General features: G+C 38.6%; 2 protein-coding genes across 3 annotated transcripts in view; one reads left to right on the top strand and one right to left on the bottom strand.

Annotated features, from left to right (window-relative positions):
* PLAAT1 (phospholipase A and acyltransferase 1) overlaps positions 1-9,492 on the top strand; it is a 28,982-nt gene extending 19,490 nt beyond the window's left edge. Inside the window, exon 5 of one of the 2 annotated variants that reach the window (XM_055568680.1) lies at positions 4,771-9,492. In XM_055568680.1, coding sequence (XP_055424655.1) covers positions 4,771-4,872 — 102 coding nt within the window. In that variant the 3' untranslated portion in view covers positions 4,873-9,492. Of the gene's footprint in view, positions 1-3,043; positions 4,735-4,770 lie in introns of those variants that run through there. The other variant, XM_055568679.1, reaches the window with a different exon arrangement.
* The window catches only part of ATP13A5 (ATPase 13A5), a 143,418-nt gene continuing 138,797 nt past the window's right edge, over positions 9,493-14,113 (bottom strand). Inside the window, exons 28-30 of the mRNA XM_055570096.1 lie at positions 13,744-13,832; positions 11,388-11,468; positions 9,493-9,772 (exon numbers count right to left, since the gene is read on the bottom strand). Coding sequence (XP_055426071.1) covers positions 9,512-9,772; positions 11,388-11,468; positions 13,744-13,832 — 431 coding nt within the window. The 3' untranslated portion in view covers positions 9,493-9,511. The remainder of the gene's footprint in view (positions 9,773-11,387; positions 11,469-13,743; positions 13,833-14,113) is intronic.

The following is a 14,113-nucleotide window of genomic DNA, read 5'->3' as shown; positions in this document are numbered from 1 at the left end:
GTCGGCGATACCATCCAACCATCTGATCCTCTCTCGTCCCCTTCTCCTCCTGCCCTCAATCTTTCCCAGCATCAGGGTCTTTTCAAATGAGTCAGTTCTTCCCATCAGGTGGCCAAAGTATTGGAGTTTCAGCTTCAACATCAGTCCTTCCAAAGAACACCCAGGACTGATCTCCTTTAGGATGGACTGGTTGGATCTCTTTGCAGTCCAAGGAACTCTCAAGAGTCTTCTCCAACACCACAGTTCAAAAGCATCAATTCTTCAGTGCTCAGCCCTTTTTATAGTCCAACTCTCACATCCATATGTGACTACTGGAAAAATCATAGCCTTGACTAGACGGACCTTTGTTGGCAAAGTAATGTCTCTGCTTTTGAATATGCTGTCTAGGTTGGTCATAACTTTCCTTCCAAGGAGTAGGCGTCTTAATCATGGCTGCAATTACCATCTGTAGTGATTTTGGAGCCCCCCCTGGCCAAATAAAGTCTCTTACTGTTTCCACTGTTTCCCCATCTATTTCCCAGTTAAACAAAAAACGGTAAATGATAAAAAGATTAGAAAGGTGGAAGGATTGTGGGTCCTATCCTTTTCTTCTTTGTACTTTTCTGTATTTTTTTTAAAAATTAATGGACTTTGCTTTTTAGAGTTTTAAGTTTACAGCAAGCAACAAGTATATACAGAATTCCCACATATTCTCTACCCTCCACCCCGACACACACACACATATCCTTCCCCACTGTTAGCATCCCATAGCACTGTGGATTATTTGTTATAAAAGATGAGCCAACATTGATACATCATTATCAACCAGAGTTCATACTGAAGGAAACCAGAGCATACCACCCCAAATATGTTACTTTGGCATAAGGATTATTTTGAGCAATTAAGAAGCAATTGAGTAGGAGCAGAAGGAAATAAAGCTCACTGCCCTCCCCCTATTTTTCTAAAAGTAGGACAGAAATTTTCAAAGGTATCCTGCCTCCCCACTCTACCAGGAAGGACAAAAGGTAATCACCCAGGACAGCCCGTGTTTAATGTACGACCCTTAGCAGCCTGGAGAGGGCACTAGAGGAATCTACTTAACAAACTTCTTACAGGCTTCTATATACCATTAGTTTCCTACCTTCCCACAGGTTGTTGCCCTTGGAAGAGGAACCACTTTTCCCTCACTTCTCTACAAATTTATTTTTCTTTGGTGAAGATGCTCTATAAGTCTGAATTCTAAGTGACGTCTTTGAGTTACTTCTTCCCTGAATTTCTACCATGAGTGTATGAGACGTGCATGTTAATCAACCGCTGTTCATTTTCCTCTTGTTAATTTGTCTTTTATTACAGAGCCTCAGCTGAGAACTTAAGATGGGTAAAGAAAAGAATTTTCCTCTCCTCGGATAGTTAACGTTAGAGTTCACTCTGTGTTGTACCTTCTGTGGGTTTTGACAAATATATAATACATGTATCCATCATTACAATATCATACAGGATAGTTTCCCAGGCCTGAAAATCTCTATACTCTGCCTGTCATTCATTCCTCCCTCTCCATAAACTTCTGATAATCACTAATATTTTTTTTTTACTGCCATATGTTTTATCTTTCCCAGAATGTCATATAGTTGAAATCATACAAAGCAAAATGCACTTAAAATTCTTCCATGTCTTTTCATTAGATGGTGTGATTGCTCATTTCTGTTTATCACTGAATAATATTCCATTTTCTGGACGCACTACAGTTTATTTATCCACTAACCTACTGAAGGATATCTTGATTGCTTCCAAGTTGTGGTGATTATGAATAAAGTTGCTAGAAACATTTGTGTGCAGCTTTTTTGTGGATGTAAATTTTTGACTCATTTGGATAAACACCAAGGATTATGATCGCCAGATCATATGGTAAGAGTATGTTTAGTTTTGTTAAAAGAAAAAACAACTGCCAAGCTAGCTTCCAAAGTGGCTGTACTATTTTGAATTCCCACCAGTAATGAATGAGAGTTCCTGTTGCTCCACATCTTCTTTAGCATTTGGCATTGTCAGTGTTTTGGAGGTCAGCCATTCTCATAGGTACGTAGTGATATCACCATTGTTTTAATTTCAATTCCTTAAATATGTATGATGTTGACCATCTTTTCATATATTATTTGCTATCTGCATATCATATTTGGTGATGTGTCTCAAACTCTTTTGCCCTTTTTTAATTGGGTTGCTTACTTGTTTGCATGTTTTTGAGTTTTAAGAGTTCTTAGCATATTTTGGAAAACAGTCCATCAAATATGACTTTTGCAAATGTTTTCTTCCAGCCTGTGGCTTGTCTTTATTTTTATAAATTCCTAAAATCAACATTTCTCACTGTGAGTCTAAACAAGTTACTACAATACGCCTGTCTTTGTGCACTATGGCAGCACCCTTGAGTGTGCCTGTGCGAGCTGACACGCAGTTCACCTGACTGTGCTTCATTGCAGCACTGTAGCCTTAGAGTCTCGGGGGAAGAGAGATTTCTGATAACCACTGTAGTTGTCTGTGACCCAGCTTCACTGATACCTGGACCCAGCTGCTTCAGCTGTAGCTAACATTTCACTGGGCATGTATAGATCCTCAGAATCATGCCTGCCCCCCATCCCACACACACACCTGAAAGCCCTGTATAGGACAAAGTGTGCAGGATAGGATTTGGTGATCTGATAATTCTAAATCAGTCACAAAAAGTTCTTGTTCATGCTGGCTCACCACAGACATCCTGGGATTTTTTTAATCTTGCAGATCGATCCTGTTACACGTAACTCTAAGGGACTGTCCAAATTATGTGGGATTTTTCCATTTAGAATGCAACTTGAAATAAATAAATGTTTGGAATTTGGGGACCTGCACACTGGAAGTGGTTTATTATAATTTTATCTTGCCTGTGCAGTCTCAGGGGATTTTGATTTAGGACTGAGTTGTCTGTCCTCTCCCCAGGTCTCTTAGATGTAGAGATTTCTCTCACGTGTCCTGTTTCTAGTGGCTGAAAGACATCCAGTGAGTTAGGACTGCATCTAGCTGTCCCCCTCCCCTCCAGGATCCTGCAGGTTTTCCCAGGGCTGTCCCCTGCTGCCATTTGACACCTCTGTTTACAGACACCAATTACACCTTCCAGTTTTTTCACTGCCTGCCACTTTTCCTGTGTCAGACTCTTTGGGATCTCAGCATCTGCCTGGAATTGCATAAGGTTTGGGCTTGGTTTGCAATCCTTGATCCCTGTCTGATTATTGATTCTGCCCCTTTTTGGAATTCTGCCAGGTATCTTGTATCTCCCACCCCATTTTTGCTCCCCGTGTCCTTTGTGGGTAGTTCTCTGCTACAGTGAATTCTGCTTGGAAACAATTTAGGTAGCAACTAATTAAGAATTACAAATAAAAGAAATAGCCAACCAACCAAATACATAAAATTAAGAGTTGTAAACTAAAATAGGATTTTTCCATTGTTTGCCAATGTCATTCTCCCTGGCAACTGGGGATGGTGGCAGAGCAGAGAGTTACAATTATAGGCCATGTCCCTACAGACCACAGGGTGGTGTAATGAAGTGAATACTCTTTGTGCTGCTTTCCTGGCCAGAGCCCTTGCTGCCTGTTCCCCACAGGGAAGCCTCAGTTAGGGAGGGAGCATTATGTTGCATAGGGGGGTGGCAGGCTCAGTGGTGGAGGGCTATGGGTTAGAGGGCATGCTCCAGTGTTAGCTGGGTCAGGTTTTTCAGCATTTGGGCTGGTCCCCAGAGTTGTTTAGGAAAAATGTTTAGCTTTATTTGAAAGCCTGACTCTTAACTCTTAGAAAACAACTCTTGTTTTCCAAATATCTGATGACACTGAAGTATCTGAATGTGACCTTTGGGTCATAAAATTGCACTCAAACCCTTGCAGATGGAAGGTAATATTAGTTGAGTGCCATGCAACCATGAATATTCATCAGTTCCCTCATCATGATGATGATTAATACCCTTAAAGCTATAAATGTCTGAACTCCTTTATGGACAATTGAACTTGAAAGTGATTTATTTTTGTTTGTCTACATGAGAAATTAATTTTTGCCATAATAGTTAACATTAGTATTGACTTATCTTGAAGTTTGTTTATTGGAATATAAAGTGTATCTACCAAGTAAGAGTGTATGGTATTTAGCTCAGATCACATTCCTGAATTATTTTCCTAACAGCTTTAAGTCAGAGAACACACACACACATGCACACACACGTCCATCCAAATGCTGTCATCTTTTTAATAGACTTCTTGAGTGAGTACTCCTGTTTTCTTGTCTACACTCCCTCGACCAATGCACACACATACACGCACACACTATTCACCTTGGTCTAGACCCAGCCAAATGAGTATGTGCTTAGGAGGAGAGGGTATATAGGGGGAGGACACATGATTCAGGACTAAACTATATCTAAATGCCCTGGTGCTACTACCTCCCTTGGGCAAATGACTTTTAACTTCTCAAATTGTATAAAACAGTAATGCTATACTGTCCAGGTGTACCATGATGATGATTAGGAATTGTGGCATAATAAGTTTATAAACTATCAGAGGCTATAAAAATAGGACTATATACCTATGTGTATTTATATCTTTGTCATAATAATTACATTTATTTCATCTTCGTACAAGATTTTAATTTTGCATTCGCCTTTAAGTTCATCCATTGTACATTAAAATGAGTCTCTGATTTAGGAAACAAGCTAAAGCTGAGGTTTAGGACACTAAGATGCTTTTAGAATAAGATGTGTTTTTGATTCCTTTTTCCTTGTAGGCCAGCCGAGCGATAAGTACCATTGGGTTTGTGACAGCTGCTGCTGGTGCCTTCTCCTTCCTGGGCTTGTTTCCAAAAAGACTAAGACCAAAATTCTATTAATTTACTGAAGAGATATTGGAGCTGAAGGAATTTGTGAGGAGGAAAAGTAACCTGGGATGAATACTTATTTTCAATGCATCATTATTGTTCCAAATTTCCAGTGATGGATGGCAGACTCTTTAATAAATTGCTTACTGGCATTATCTCATCATTGAGCCATGGAAATTTTTCTTCCTTAGTAGTATAGATTCATGTGGTAGCTTGAACAAGAAGCAGTGGCCTTTTGAATGAACCAGTGGCAGATCTTAATATCACATCATCATTTATCCTTTTTCTTCTATAAATATTGTTTTTCTTTCCCCTGAGGGTAACTATTTTGCCAGAGGGATGAAGAACCTTTTATATGTGACCGAAAAAAATGTTAAAAACCCTTAATTGTTTAGATTGGTATCAAAATTCATATGCCTTTTCTGATGAGAGAAGAAATTTGAAATAAAGCATTTGGTCAGGTAGCTTAAGAATCTTTTATTAATAAACTATCTGAGAGTGGATACTCATCTCCTTGACCCTGTGTAGGTGTGAGCAGGAGGTGAATGGAGAAGGAGCTCTTGGTTCCAGTGTCTCAGATCCAATGATTTCCCTGGCAGCAACTCCTTTGTTAAGAGTATGTGACAAGCAGGAATGGGCTGTTGCTTCTACCAAGTTCCATTGTTCCCTTTGGATTTTGAAGTATTTGAAGAGTTTGGCCCTTTAAACCTAAGTTCAGTTCAGTTCAGTTCAGTCGCTCAGTCGTGTCCGACTCTTTGCAACCCCATGAATTGCAGCACGCCAGGCCTCCCTGTCCATTACCAACTCCCAGAGTTCACTCAAACTCACGTCCATCGAGTTGGTGATGCCACCCAGCCATCTCATCCTCTGTCGTCCCCTTCTCCTCCTGCCCCCAATCCCTCCCAGCATCAGTCTTTTCCAGTGAGTCAACTCTTTGTATGAGTTGGCCAAAGTACTGGAGTTTCAGCTTTAGCATCATTCCTTCCAAGGAACACCCAGGGCTGATCTCCTTTAGAATGGACTGGTTGGATCTCCTTGCAGTCCAAGGGACTCTCAAGAGTCTTTTGAACACCACAGTTCAAAAGCATCAATTCATTGGCGCTCAGCTTTCTTCACAGTCCAACTTTGACATCCATACATGACCATAGGAAAAACCATAGCCTTGACTAGACAGACCTTTGTTGGCAGAGCAATGTCTCTGCTTTTCAATATGCTATCTAGGTTGGTCTTAACTTTCCTTCCAAGGAGTAAGTGTCTTTTAATTTCACAGCTGCGGTCACCATCTGCAGTAATTTTGGAGCCCCCCAAAATAAAGTCTGACACTGTTTCCCCATCTATTTCCCATGAAGTGATGGGTCAAGACCATAGGTTTAAGGTGCCATATTTAGAAAACAATATCCTATATTACTTTTTATGGCTTTTACTAGAGGTTCAAGGAGTGTGGCTCAGACTGTAAAGCAGCTTCCTGCAATACAGGAAAGTTGGGTTCGATCCCTGGGTTCGATCTCCAGGGAAGATCCCCTGGAGAACGGAATGGCTACCTACTTCAGTATTTTTTGCCTGGAGAATTCCATGGATGGAGGAACCTGGTGGGCTATACAGTCCATGGGGTCCCAAAGAGTTGGACATGACTGACTAACACTTTTACTTTTTCAATCAGGGAGAGACTCATGATTTTATTCTTGCATTTTATTGATTATGTGTTGGATGAAGCAAACAACTTTTTAATACCTTTCCAATGGAATTCTTGTTTGGTAGCAGATGGGGAAAAATGGATGACAGTCTATCCTGGGATTATATCAGATATTATAACATTACCCTCCAAACCACATTGCTAGTCAGTGACATCTTTATTGTATCATGGCCAAAAGCATGACATTAAATAAAGGAAAAGTTTAAGTAAATATGGGGGGTTGTGGTGCAGGGAGGGAGACAAAAATACGGTAAATAAAGGTAACAAAACAGCTGCCTCAAAGTCTTTGACATAGTAAACTGATTTGATTTTACTCCTGGGCCAGAAAGTCTGTACAATCTAATTGTAGGATTAAGAACAATGATAACAAGAAATGGCCATGTGCTTCCATCAGGGCCCATAGAGAACCTGTCTTTCTTCCTCTTCCCTGACTAATCCCTTCCCTTTCTTATGGCACCAATTCTGTTTCCAGATAAACCCCAAAACTCTGTCTTCCTCCCCTGTTCCTCTGGGAATAGTGTCTTCTATCTAATAGCATGGTCCAAAATTATCCTTTCATTTTTATACTAAATTCAATTTCTTATTCCTATTATGTCCTACTCTTAAGTAACAGTAACATTAAAAAAGAAAAAACAAACAAACAAACAGGCTGTTTCCTAGTATTGTCAAGTCTGGGCAGAACTGGCAGCAGCTTTATGTGTTACATCCCCCAGGATATGCTTACTTTTTAGTAAAGATGACTGCAGAGGACAAATCTTAGCCTTGAACAGGAGACCTGGGTGTGGTGGAATTACCACACTGCCTGTGACAGAGGGAATGGAATTGGCAACTCAGAGGATATTTTGAGGATCCTTGAACTTCTTTTGGATAGCTGGACGTGCCCACTCCAGAAGACAATCTTAGCAATACTGAATAATTGTTACAAATGCACTTTTAAATTAAATTCATGGATTTATTTCTTCACAAATAGTGTTCAGGGCTCTAGTAATGTTCCACCTTAAGGGTCAGCACACAAAGTTAGTCATCAGTTTCCCCCCAAAATGGCCACTCTTGGTGACGGGCAGCTTCAGCCTGTCCATTTATATGTGGCCATGTTCACTGTGCTTTTATCAAACATCTTTTTCCAAGACTAGTAAACATTTCTCTGAGTGTATTTTTAGTGAATTAGACTAGATTAAATCAAAGTCTAGAGACCAAATTTATCCTGTCCCACCCCACCTTCAAAAAGATGTGTGAAATAAAGGTATCACCTATCAGACACCTAATAGATTGTAGAAGAAACTGAGAGAAGCTAAACGCTTATTGAAAAAAGATTAAAAAATATTTTTATGCTATCTAGATATACTAGAGTATCAACTGAATCCTCTCATTCTAAAAGTCAAATTACTAGAGATATGTCAGCTCAAGGAACCTGAGCTGCTGTATGTTTTAGGTTGACATATTTCTTAATCTTTAGCTAAAAATATTTTTGATGTTCTTTTATTGGTATCCACTAAATTATACATATTTAAAAAATTATCACCCTCCAAGAGCTGTGTATTCAAGAAAAGGTTAAAAAGCAAATAGAATATAAATATAAAATGCTTGTTTTCATAGGAATTTGCATTTATGCTGCTGGCCTGTATAACAAAGTGTATGGTACTGTTTACAGCAATGAATTGCTAAAATGTTGAGATATTTTTTCAATCCTAAAGATCTCATAATTGTAAAGACATGATTGAATCCATATATCACAGTATTAGGCATGTAATTGACACTCATGGAATGGGACTGGTTAGCTAATTGCCTATGACCCATTAAAGATCCATTTAATTAGCAAAGTTAGATTTATGGTTACAAGGAAAATGTAGTAGGTAGTTTAAAATGTTCACTAGGAATAAATATCCTCTCAAGGTCACAGTGAGGTTGATATATGTTAAAGGTAATAATGTGCAGAACGTATTTGTAAAGGATGTACCCTTTCTTGTGATCCTTAATGTGCATCTAACAATTGATTTAGATTATGAAAAGATGAAATGGAACTTAAGGTTGTTTAATATTCTGAGAATTGCCATGCTGTAGATAAAAACATTATGGGTTCCTTCCCTGGGATTGATTTTTTTTCAGATGAGCAATGATGAGTCTGGGCCAACTTTTAGAGTGAGAACTTGAGATTTTTCTTTGTCAGTAATAAAAAGCAAATAAAGGTACCATAATTCTTAAGAGTGAAAAGTAAATTTTAATAGTTTTATTATTTTTGTGATCTAATTTGGAACCTCTAGCTCACTAGCCCCAAAGCAATATACTTGGGAGATGCCAATTTGAGTAGAGTTTGCTTAGCTGTGCCCAAGCCAAGGTTATAAACAATTATCAGACACCTTCATCTTTCTCCACTTCCACATTTAACAACAGGGGTGAATTTTCTGAAGTAAATTTCAATTCTTGTTTCTCTATTAAAACCATATAAAGAACCAAAAAGAAGAATTCTGTGACCTGGAGAAAAGATATATGCATAGATGTTCTTTGCAGGCGAATATAAGATTAAGTAAATGTGTGACAAATTATTGAGAGAAGCTTTTTTAAATATATAGATTCTTTTATTTCAGTAGATAAAAATACAAATACATTGGTGAAACTTTCAAAATTAAACTCCTTTAATTTTTCTTTCTTCTATTGATGTTCATACTATTACTTTTACTACCATAAAGAGCTGTGCATTTGAAGCAAGTCATGCTATGCATTGTGAATAAAATTTGTTAGAAAAAAAAAATGATACTTTAGAAAATGCATTATTTTTCTTAATGATAGAGGATGAGGTCAAAATAAACATATGTAAAGTCCTTTGTTGCAAGGTTCAATGCACTGGGAAAAGCACTTTGAATCTTCAGATGGAGGAAGAAAATAAAAGGGTAGACTATTATCACCTCTCTACAATGTTTTAGATTCTGGTAAAAGGAGGATGCTATTTAACAATTCTGATTACAATCTGGTCCAGAAATGTTGTTCTGTGGTTTGGCCTCCCAAATTAAGTTTTTCTTTTGGAATCTGTTCAGAACTTTCAAAGCCTTGGTTGATGTAGAATCCATTTCTGCCATCGCCTGAATAATCTGTCCTGTTTGTAGGAGGCCAGGTTGGATCTTTTGCCAGTTTTCTTTGCCAGATCCTATACTGACTTTTAGAATAGATTCCAAATTCTTTCTTGATCAATAGCCAGAGCGCTCTATTTTGAAGGATGGCATCCTGGAAAATCAGGTGGAAAAGACAATCAAACCATCACCTATTTTCCCTGGCAGCCAGGTTGCTCATTGCTACCCTGTTCCCCCAGGCCTCCTCTAAATGTGCTTATTATTTATGCTCAGTGGCCACTTCTTGCAGCCCCATGAAGCCTAGCAGCTTCCTGGGTTCATTTCCTTGAGAACTGAGTGAGCTTGTGTTCATAGAAATCTGCCAAAAGCTTACAGTCTTTCATTTCCACAGATTTCCTAGTTCAATTCTGGCAGGAGAGTCACTTAGAATTATTTTACTGCCAGAATGAAATAGCAAAATAATGTACTCAAAATCAAGAAAAGAAAAAAAAAAATCACTGTTACTTGCTCCCTGATACAAAGAAGGCATCAAGTAATGGTTTGTTGAATGAATGAATGAACTCTAAAAATCAAATGGGTTTTGCTTTCCATTTTTTGTTGTTGTTTAGTCACTAAGTTCTGTCTGACTGTTCTGCGACCCCATGGACTGTAGGCTCTGCCAGTCTCCTCTGTCCATGGAATTTCCCAGGCAAGAATACTGGAGTGGGTTGTTATTTCCTACTCCAGGGGATCTTCCCAACCTAGGGGTCAAACCCACATCTCCTACATTGGCAGGCAGATTCTTTACCACTGAGTCACCAGGGAGGCCCTTTGCTTTCCATTTTGGGGGTTCTCTTTTTTCTACGATTACAAGCACACACAATTTTATGCATTTATAGTAATAGAAGTGCTCAAATATTGCATTCCACTTTCTCTGTCATATACAGTTTGTAGCTACCATCTTCTCAATAATCATTTTTAATGATTGTATAACATTTACTCAAATTTCTATATTACTATTTAATAGCACCTCTACTTTTGAAACACTTGATTCTAATATTTTATCACCAGATAATACTGTGATGAAAATCTTCACACATGTAAAATTTTCTTTCTTTTTAAGTTATTTTTTAAATGAAATCTCAGAAATGGAACTCCTTAAGAGTATGAGAAATTTTACATGCATTGTATACCATGGAATATTTATATATACACATATTTTTTCTTAATTTGGCTGATACCTTTTCTCAAGGAACTTCATGAATCTTTTCTTTTAAACTGTCCCTTAAAAAATAGTACCTGAGTTTTTCACTGAGAAGGTAAATTCATTTAGTGACACTGAGTAGAAGAGAAATGCTATAGAAGACCTTCAAGGTTAAGAATTGACTAGAATGAGCAATGGCTTCCCTTCTCTCTTAATTAAGGAAGCCCACCTAGACAGTTCTTCACACTAAAAGGTCTCACTGAATTTTAGAGCTGGAAGGTCATTTGATCTAGTCTCTACCAGATTATTAAGACTTCTAGGAAAGTACAATATAAGGCCTTCATGTGAGACAAAATTAGCTAATTTGATGTTTTGCTTCCTACACTGCAGATACTGAGAGCATTTCTATGCAGCCTTCATAGAATTTTAAATCATTCTCATTTCCCCCAAAGAGAACACTTAACAAACACTTAATAACTATTACTTTTGGGGGATAAAAGTGGTTGCTCTAAACAATGAGCATCTGTTGAGAGTCAGCACTTTATTTATCCTTCCCCCCAGATAGTGAGCCATACAGAAACTTTACCTCTACAAAGAAGGCCACACAGAACTGGGTGAGAGCTGCCACCAAAACTGAAACCCTCCATGGTGTTACAGTCGGGACAAACTGTTGAAAAAGAAATACTACCTTTATACTTTGCATACTTTATACTTGACATACATTCTCTTATTTAATTTATATATATTTGTAACAACTCTCTGGGCTTAGAGGGTAGACGTTCCTCTCTCAGCTTTACAGACGAGAAGGTCAATACCTTGCCCTAGGACTCAATACCAAGAAATAAATGGCAGAGTCAGAATTCAAATAAAGTCTGACTGCCTCTCGCCCAGTGCTCCCTCCACTGCCTGATGATAAACATGGAATCAACGTGCCCTGGATCAAAGACATGAGACAGGACACTTTGGAGCCTGTGTTCTCTCTCTTCATTTTTATCTTCTCAAATACAAGAAAGATTCAATCATGCATCTAATGATATTATTACTTCTAATGCTCCCAAAGCAAAATCTACTTGGAGCTCATTCGTTCAGTAACATTGACATATGAGTAAAAGAAATAAAAGGTAGACAGAGGTTCAAGTTTATTTTGATAGACACTTGGTGAATAATTTTTGAATAAATACTCTCATCCCTAAATCTAATGCCTTGATGAAAGCTGAACTGGCTCAGTCTATCTCCTTTTAAGGATTAAAGAGTACCCTTAACAACCAAATACACTTATTGAATAGGTGTGAGATCTACAACTTCCTATACATACATCCATAGCAAAAGATGAATTATGAAATTCCTTTTTTGACCCTAAAAGGTAGGATGACTGTGTAGAGGCTGAGCTCCGTTTAGGACTAAAACCACAGATCCTCCATAATGTTTAAATGCTCACCTTTGATTCTTATTCCTGTTCTCATAGGTTATTTAAAGTAACAACATGTTATTTTTCCTCCTAAGTGGAAACAGCCTTTCTCAAGGATGTGAAATAGGCTTGCTGGGTAGCAGGTGGTCTGGAGAGGGCTGTGAGATCCGGCAGTGGGTCAGATGGTGGTGGAGCACTTGGCCCTTTGCCGCATCCTGCTACCGCCCTGATCTGAGAGGTCACTTCTCCATGCCTTGGCCTGGAAGGCACTTGTCACATCACTTTGGAATTATCTTCTGTGATGCTCTCCCCTCCTAGCTTCTGAGCTATTTGAGAGCAGTGACCACATCGTACTCGTTTTTGTAACCCCAGTGCCAAGCCCACTCTGAAGCTTCACAATGCTTTGTAAGTGACTGAATGGTCTGGGTTTTCATATCCTAACTGCTTCTCTCTCCACAGCCTGTCTTCTCTCACACACAGCATTCCTGCTGTCATGTAACGAATCTGTCTTAAGTGCTCCACTGAAAAACCTGCTCTGATGTCTTCAATGACTCCCATTGCTCTTGGCATAGTGTTGAACCATCATTGTCTGCCTTCCTCCATCCACGTCTACTCCACAACTTACTGGCTCAATCTTAGCTAACCTTCTAGGTGGTCTGTGAAACAAATCTTGCTTTGGATTTTCCTCTCGGCCATTCCACATTCTCTTGCATTTCTAAAACGAAAGAGATTGGGCCAGCCCTCTCTGCTTGTGCTTAGGCTGTTCTCCTAGTTGGGAATATCCCTGCCTCCTACTTAGCAAAGTCAAACCTATCCTTCCAGACCAGATCAAGTTGCATCTCCTGTATGAAGCCTCCCGTGGAAGCCACAGGCCCCAGGGAGAGCTCCTCCTCCCTATGTCCCTCCCACTTCTCTCTGTTTTACACTCTCTTTAAGCATGGACGGCCTCAGGTGGCCATGCCATCACTTCACTGGGTATGGCTCATCTTTGGAACTAAACTATAGGTAGAGGGCCAGAGCCAATCTTTGTCTTTCTATTTTTCCTACAATTCTAGGTCCAAAAATAGGCTCAATAACTTATTAATAAATTTAATTTTAACCCTTGAAATAAGCGCCCCCCTCCATTGTCAGTGTCTTACAGACAGAATATGACTGGCTTACAGTCAACGTTTTCTTACTCTTCACAACTACATTATAAAGGACTTATACTATATGATTAAAAAATTAAAATTGGAGGATTAATTATTGTATTAATGCATTAATTTCATCGTATTAGTATAACATAGAAGAATAAAATATCCAAACACAGTGTTCCAGGTATAAACAGAATAAATGACCCAACTGATGATACTAATAATATGAAAACTCAGGCCAGCGTGTGTGAGATAGAAGTATGTTATTTGCTCTTCTAGTAAATGAAAATAGCCTCACAATTCTCAGTGACCAGAGAGAATATGGGCGTAACTGACTTGTAAATTATCAATACAATGCAAATACAGCCCCACTGCACATAGGAGTCACGGATTCCACATACCTCCATTCCACTGTATATATCTTGAAAATCAGAAAACTGAAGGAAAATTGTGAGGCCCAAGGCAGACGCCAGCAAAAATGAGAATATATCTGAAGAAACAGCAAACATTATTTTTAGATGCTGAGGGAATGTTTTCTGTAATTTGGCACACATGTTTCAATATCAATTATCTTTGTTGGGCAAATACTGGATACATCTTTAGATGTTTTGATATACCCTCATATGTTTTAAAATGTGTTCTAATGCTTACAAGACAAAGGTGATATCTTAAAAATATTTCCTTGAAAGGCTGAGTGTAGAGAGTTGGTAATTAAATATATTCTAGTAAACTCCATGAGGAAGTTACCTCAACTGAGGAGTCCTTGGGGCT

Source organism: Bubalus kerabau, chromosome 2 (assembly GCF_029407905.1).
Source record: "Bubalus kerabau isolate K-KA32 ecotype Philippines breed swamp buffalo chromosome 2, PCC_UOA_SB_1v2, whole genome shotgun sequence".
NCBI lineage: Eukaryota > Metazoa > Chordata > Mammalia > Artiodactyla > Bovidae > Bubalus > Bubalus kerabau.
This window is presented reverse-complemented; position numbering and strand designations above follow the sequence as displayed.